The sequence below is a fragment of the Nuphar pumila genome, chromosome 16, assembly GCF_984573655.1.
Source record: "Nuphar pumila chromosome 16, dmNupPumi1.hap1.1, whole genome shotgun sequence".
NCBI lineage: Eukaryota > Viridiplantae > Streptophyta > Magnoliopsida > Nymphaeales > Nymphaeaceae > Nuphar > Nuphar pumila.
The window spans coordinates 61930479-61937732 of record NC_143264.1 but is presented as its reverse complement, the minus strand read 5'-3'; the positions used below and the strand labels follow the sequence as shown (position 1 = coordinate 61937732).

The 7254-nt window shown below is 39.9% G+C and overlaps 1 protein-coding gene across 2 annotated transcripts; it reads right to left on the bottom strand.

Moving 5' to 3' along the window:
- Window positions 1–363: 363 nt before the first annotated feature.
- On the bottom strand, window positions 364–6099 carry LOC149813335 (U-box domain-containing protein 33-like). Of its 2 annotated transcripts, none has more exons than XM_089991599.1 (8): window positions 5936–6099; window positions 5426–5526; window positions 4815–5031; window positions 4020–4141; window positions 3394–3515; window positions 2906–3305; window positions 2343–2822; window positions 364–1287 (listed from the first exon to the last, which is right to left on the bottom strand). In XM_089991599.1, exons 3-8 carry the CDS (start codon window positions 4990–4992, stop codon window positions 610–612), a joined length of 1980 nt encoding a protein of 659 aa, XP_089847725.1. In that variant the 5' UTR covers window positions 4993–5031; window positions 5426–5526; window positions 5936–6099; the 3' UTR covers window positions 364–609. The 2 variants fall into 2 exon arrangements, with proteins under 2 accessions (XP_089847725.1, XP_089847726.1); XM_089991600.1 differs by having other exon boundaries at window positions 4815–5054; window positions 5936–6016.
- Between the last annotated feature and the right edge of the window lie 1155 nt (window positions 6100–7254).

The window sequence follows — 7254 nt, the reverse complement described above, 5'->3', positions numbered from 1 at the left end:
TGACGTGCTCAATGAAGAAGGAGCTCATTCGTTGGAAGCATCTAGAGAAGCCCACACGGTTGGAGAGTCCAAGAGTGACAAGGAGGAACAAATGATTGAAGAGTCCAAAATTATCAAGGCATCTAAAGGGAATCCAATATTGGAAGACTCAATGTGTCAAGAATCAAGACTCTAACATGTTACCTAAAGCAACAAGGGAACTATAGTTGAATTGTTGAATAGGTAAACTAATAAATACATCTTAAGGGAAAACACCTACACAATTTTTTTGAGTGTGGGTGAACTATCTGTAGACATCGGTTTATTGACCGAACCACGTTAAACAGTATGTTTCATTATCTTTTATGTTCCTTGAGAGAGAGATTTAACTTTTGTAAACTGTTTTCAATATTACAAAGATAAAATAATCCCGCTGCAGCCTTGAAACTATTCACATCCCTCTCCAGAACTGATTATCATTCACATAATAAGACTTTTAATCCCAGGCTCCTCTCTGTTGCAGTTCAATGATGCTACATCATAACAAAGATGAATTCTACTCCCTCCTTCCCATAATTCAAACTGAAACTAAGCCAGCGGTATAAACAAAAAGAGTGTAGACCTGTCACACTACTGGTATCGTTCAAGTGCCTTCCATACCTCGGACCCCAAATTGGGCCTACACCTCCGATTCATCTCACAGCACTGCAGCGCCAAACTAGCCAGTTTGGTAGCCTCATTGGTGTTCCATTTTCCAGCACCATGGTCTAATACTTGATACACTCTTCTATCATTCAATGCAGTTTCAACATGCTTCACCAACCCAAACCCGGGTTTTCGGGTCAGTAACTGCAAGATAATGATGCCAAATGCATAAACATCAGACTTCACGGTTAGCTCGCAAGTGGTCATGAATTCAGGGTCCATATACTCCAAGGTGCCCTTCGGATCTGTGTGCTTACAAACAGTAGCAGCAGTCTCCCGTTGTGGTTCGGGCAGGAACCTACAGATCCCGAAATCTGCTATCTTGGCTCTGTTGTTGGCATCAAGAAGTATGTTAGCAGGCTTCAAGTCACCATGGACCATTGCATGGGGCCTGACAGAGTGAAGAAACAGCAGACCTAAGCAAATATCTGCAGCAATTCGAAGTCGGTCCCGGCACGAAAGTGGTTCCTCCCCGTTGCAGCCAAAGAGACGATCTTCTAAGCTGCCATTCTCAACAAGCTCATAGACAAGACATCGCTCTTCAGAGCAAGCGCCGATGAGCGCAACCAGGTGTGGATGCCTCACTCTGGTTAGAGCATCTATCTGAAATTTCAGACATATCTTTGTTATCATTATAAATTACATAATCAAGCTTGTCACCTTAAACTTAAGTCCAGAGAGATGCAAACAAACAAGAATAGGATACTATTACCAACAAAACCTCAAGCATCTACTGCAGAGAAACTTAAAAAAATCAAACCTTGGCCATTAAGCTTGCAACAATACATGAGCTAAAATTTTGTCTAGTAATCAGTCTGTCCTAACCAACACAATAAGCCATAAAAAATAATGCCGATAAAGACTTTGATGGCATTCGCTTTTGGGCACAATACCAAGATTAGCCGTGAATTAGAAAATATGACAAATCTGGCCAATTGATTTTTTTCTTCATGATTTTGCCCTTTTATTGCCTGAAAAATTAGGTGCCTTGGTCAAACCACTTGTCTAAATTATCTCTTGAAAAAATCATGCACCATGTAAGTTGTCACCTAAAAAAAATCAGGTGACATGTTAAGTTGTCTCTTGAAAAAATCAGGTGCTATGATTTCAACTAAGGCGCTTGATTTTTTAGGCGATAAAGGATCAAAACAGACAAGAAAAAGTACCTTGACCATATTTGATATTTTCTTGTTTGCTGCTAGTTATGGTATTGTGCGAAAATTAAGGGCCATCTACTTCATTGTCCTAAAATAATATGGTCTATACTGAGTTCGTACTCAAATTGGTTAAGACAGGCCAATTACTCTCTCTCTCTCTCTCTCTCTCTCTCTCTCTCTCTCTCTCTCTCTCTCTCTCTCTCTCTCCATACACACACAAGTGTGTGTGTCATGGTTTCAGCGAAATCCAAGCCAAGTCCATTGATGTTTGTGAGCAGGTCAGGTGCATCTTAGAAAAGAAAATACTCTTTGTATTGCAGTTGTCTGATGGCACCTGCTTTGCAAAATTTGAATCTTAATTTAAGAAAAAGGTTGTGTTAAAACGCCTGGGTACCCCCAAAACACCTGATCCCGTCTCTTGGGAAGTAAGCTGGGGCTTTTAAAGGACACTTTGACAAAAGTTCAAAGGCATATCAGATATAATCAAAAGTTACTATTTACCTCTTGCAGGAACTGAGCTAGCCCCCGTGTGCTCTCAGGATTGAGCCTCTTGATAGCAACCATGGTGTAACGGAGTCTCCCTCTGTACACTGCTCCGAACCCTCCTTCCCCAATCTTCATCTTCTCGTCGAACCCATTGGTGGCCTGCTGCAGCTCACTGAGCTTGAATTCGAGAAAATTCGAGATCCCAGGCCTTCCTCTTTCGACGTTAGCGAGAGCGAGCTGTGCTTCCTGAAGCAGCTTCTGAGTGTCAACTGCACTAGCATTTTGGCTCTGGAGCGAGAGGTTCGTGTTTGATAGCTCGGTGACTTTTCGGTGCAGTGCAGCATTCTCGGTTGATAGGTAGGCAGATCGTCCACTTTGCTCCAGCAGCTCCTCCACTCGTCTTTGGAGTGAGGTGTTCTCATTCATTAGCTCATCAATTCTTCTGTGCAGCAAATCATTCTTAGCTGATAGCTGGGCCATTTTATCATCTATTTCCTAGAGAGAGAATTTTGCTAGGATTAGTTGGTCATATTAAATTAAAAACTTGAAAAATTCCCAGTTCATATTTGTAGTTTTACCTCAGTATAAACAGCATCAGTATCATTATCATTACCATCATCATCATCTTCATCCCTTGTAAGGGTGGATGCATCCGAAGGACCAGCACCATTCTCACTTGAAAAGACAGAAGAAACACCAGAATCATTTCTCACCAAGTCTGAAATTGCACCTGCTTGTGACTTACCCCAAGGTGCAGGGAAGCTTATATAAGGCTTAAGCTTGAACTTGTTCTCCACAGGAGGCCGGGGCTCCTTCTCAGATTGAATTCTCCTAGGAGTGTTCTTGTTCAATTTTAGGGTGTTTGAAGCCTCTCGAGTGCAAATATGGTTTCCATTGCAGATGAACCATATCCAGCATGAAGAAGGGGCCTTAGAGCTCACATACCGTGCCTTGTCGGACATGGGTTCGGACATTAGCCTGCGTGACATATGAGTATCTCAATTGATGTCTATCCATCCTAATGCATGAGATTTTTAAGCCTACTTAGGACTTTAAAAGTTCTTACTTGTTGAAGCTTCTGTCAGCAGCTGCTCCCATCACAAGCATTTTAATGTTATACTGATCCACCAACTCAACAATGCTGCCTCCGATATCTTTAGACTCCAATATTAACTTCTCAGCCTTTACCTGCAAAAACAAAATCGTTGTTAACCAAACACAAAAGCTATAGAGAAAAGGAACCAAAGAAAGACGGAGAAAATGGCAGTATGAGAAGTGAAATGGTCTGGGTTTGTGTTGATGCATACACCAACTTCCTAGTAACCAGATATAGAACTAATGTTTCTTACAGAAAAATGCCATATTAAACATAGATTTTGCATTTGGATGGAAACAGACGATTTCTAGTGAGGATCAGTTTGTGCACATTTCATTGGTAATGGGAATCATGGGGTTGGCTTCCGCATTACCAAACCCCGAATATTTGGATATGACTGTTGAAAGAGTTAGATACCACATTCTGCTCTATGAGCAATGTCCTTGTTTTATCCCGCATTTCTGGATAAGTTGGTGAAACCCCACATCCCAAGAAACGGCAAAAGTAAAATAAACAGATGGTTTCAAAGCTTATGCTTAGCCCTTTGTATGTCACATGAAAGATCCACGCTTACTATACAAAGTTAAGACATTTACCTTCGCTACATCACATATGTGCAAGTATTGTTGGATTGCTTCCTCCATCTTCACACGCTCCTTCTGTCTAAATGTGTTTACTTCCTGTTTAGCAACACTTGAACAGGGGATCTTCCCTCCCACTGCAAGGAGAAAGTATTTGAGTGAATCTCTCTCACGCAGGTGACACACACACACACACACATTATAATCATAGTAATAGATCCCGTTCTCTGGCAAAGGAAAACCTTACTAGATTTAAAAAGAAGTTGATAAACAAGGAAAATCTTGGTATATGCATATAGTGATGAATATCTTCTGTCAGAAAAAAAAGGAGACACAGTAATGCATAACTGCGATATTTTGAAAATAATGATTTTGTCACAATATTTTCAAAAACCAACATAGTCCTGCAAATATGTGTTGTTCTGAAAACATCCAAAATTAATACGATAATGATACTTCTTAATCTTGGTATTTTCTTCTAATTATTTTTAACATTTCTATACCCTTTTATTTTCCCAAGATCTTTTAGAAAACAAAATGCCAAAAATTTTGCCTTGCCAAGAAAATCCCAGTACCTGGATTTGCAACATTAATATAATTCTGCATATGTGATATATTTCTATATACAGAAAAAAATAAAATAAAAGCCTGCAACATGTTGAAAAAGGAGATGTTTGAGTCTATCACGATTTTATCGAGAATTTCTTATTTTCTGACTTTCTCACATGCATGCAAGCGTTCAAGCAGGTGCATTGTATTCTAGATATATACAGAAAGGAAGGAGAATTCATGTGGAACAAGAGTCATTACTTGGACCGGGCATCCTATCCGGTGTCGTATGAATGTGGAGAATTACCAACTCTGCTTCTTTGAAAGTCATGAGTGCATATTTCAAATTTCTTTCGTTTTCTTTTACTTTGCTTCCTAAAGCAATGTATACTTTCCCTTGAGAAGTGCCTCTTTCTTCAACCTCAATCTTTCTCTCCATCTCAAATTTTACTGTCTCACAATCCTCAAAGTTCTTCAACTGTAACAGAAACAAGCAAGCACCTAATATCACACACACATACAAGCCATCAGAATTTCATTTACCCGTTGCTAAACAGAGCATATGAGAAACGCAATTGGAAATGCTCTTGAAGTTTTTTAATTATATGTAAACATAAAGTTGGAATTCTACTATAATCAAATTGTGCTAATTTTAAACCAAATTCAAATCGTTATGTGTTCGGGGTCAAATTCAACACGTTAACTGATTAACACTGATCCCTTCAGTAGGGGTGTCAACGGCTCTGGTTTACCCAGACCCAACCCGAACCAAACCCTATAGGGTCGTGATAAATAAGAAGACCCGTACCGGACATGCCCTACAATTACTCTCAAATTTGCTACAACTAGGAAAGAAGAATGAAAGTAGATACCTGAGACACTTGAAGAGGGTCCAATGTTGACAGAAGTGGCACTGTCTAATTACCCAAGAAATATCATGTTCAAATCTATTGAAGATTGGCAGACTGGTTCCCTGGTAAACATGAAAAGATAAAACCTAATTCAATTGAAAGTGCTACATGCATAGAAATAAAAAGAAATCCATTAGAGCACATAAAAAGGTTTTCAAATGCAACCACTGATCCACAAGGGCAACATCATAAGTTGTTAAACTACACTGTGCAACAGAATGCAATTGACCAACGTAACCTACATAATCACTCATCCCTTTGTATGGGGATTTGACCAATCACCAAGAGGGAGCTCACCCTCTTCACACACACACACACCCAGAGAGAGAGTGAGAGAGGTGCAATTAGAAAATGATTTTTGAAGAAAACGGCTGAGTTGCATAATTTGCAGGGAAGATAAGCACCAAAAAGGCGCCTAAAGAAGAAGGGGGAAAGAAATAAAGGAACCTCTTGTATTGGCTTTCTGCTTACCTCAAACACCTGCAATTTCTCTTCTTTCTCCTTTTTCCCACAAATGTTGTCCGGCGCATCTCTCCCTCTCAGTATCATATGGGTGGCGCTTTTTTCATACCTATGTAATGCTGCACTGGTGGAAATTTCAACGATCCATCCCGTCTTCTTCTCCCTCTCCTTCCGTTGATTTTCCATCGGTCTTCTGGTGTGTCTATTTCATTATTCAACGTCACCACCTTCCTGAGTTACACGACCAATGGATGTTAATCTTTGGGGTGTTAACGGGTCGGATCTGGTTCTGTCCCAGGTGAATCCGAATCCAGATATGTTTTGAGGTTTGGGTACCAGATCCAGACCTGGTTCCTATCGGTCTTCTATACGCAAAACCATACACGGACTTTATAGGGATTACATGAACTGGAACAGATCCACACCATGTAAAATAATATTTTTTTATCTTTTTATATTGAAAAAATCACCTATCTTAATCGGAAATCGGATCGGACCAAGGTCTGGTATGAAATTTCACAAACCATACCCAGCTTCATATACTAATAATTGGACCTTTTGGTCTGACCCAAATATTAATGAGACCTTTTTTTATTATTACCAAACCCTGACCCTATACGGTTTGGTGCGGGTCAGTCAAACCCAAGCTTTAAGTGCCTGGGTAGGTGAGGTGAGGTGAGGCAGCCAATCATATCACAGTATTTAATGTGAGGCTTGCAATTTTGTTGCTATGTGTCAATTCCATGCAATGCTGTCATGTGATTGGCTAGGATCAGTTTCACTCATTCCTGCCCCCCCCCCCCTTATCTTCGTGTCCCTTTTAAATTTTATAATTCTGAACCTGTTTTGATCGAATATAACGATTTATTTAACATGGTCAATTTAATATGAAACGCCTTTGGACCACATTTTTTTATCAAAAAAATGATTTTTTTAAATAGCAAGATTTGTGTTATTGTCAATCATTGAATTTTGAATCGTTAAAAAATCCTGAACGTCGAATTTCAACGATTTAAACTTTTATCTTCACTAAATGAATGATGTACATCACATCTATCGAGTTAGATTTGCCAAAAAAAACAACTTGCACCAATGAAATCTCAAAAAAAAGGGGTATGATATATCTTCGTCAGAAGCAGATCAGGTCATGCTGAACATGAGCGTTTTTGCTCAACATCGTGGTCGTCTGTAGGGTGGCAATCGGGTCGGGTTGACGGGTCAGCATACCTCAACCCGAACCCGACCCGTTTAATAAACGGGTAACCCGACACGACCCGCCAACCCATTTAATAAATGGGTTGGGTTGGGTAAACGGGTTTTCAGGTTCG

Coding starts and splice junctions, on each gene's coding strand:
- LOC149813335 (XM_089991599.1), bottom strand. CDS start 4,992: ATGGAGAGAAAGATTGAGGTTGAAGAAAGAGGCACTTCTCAAGGGAAA. Junction 2,823..2,905: donor CTGATGCTGTTTATACTGAG/GTAAAACTACAA, acceptor TTCTCTCTCTAG/GAAATAGATGATAAAATGGC. Junction 1,288..2,342: donor TAGCTCAGTTCCTGCAAGAG/GTAAATAGTAAC, acceptor CTGAAATTTCAG/ATAGATGCTCTAACCAGAGT.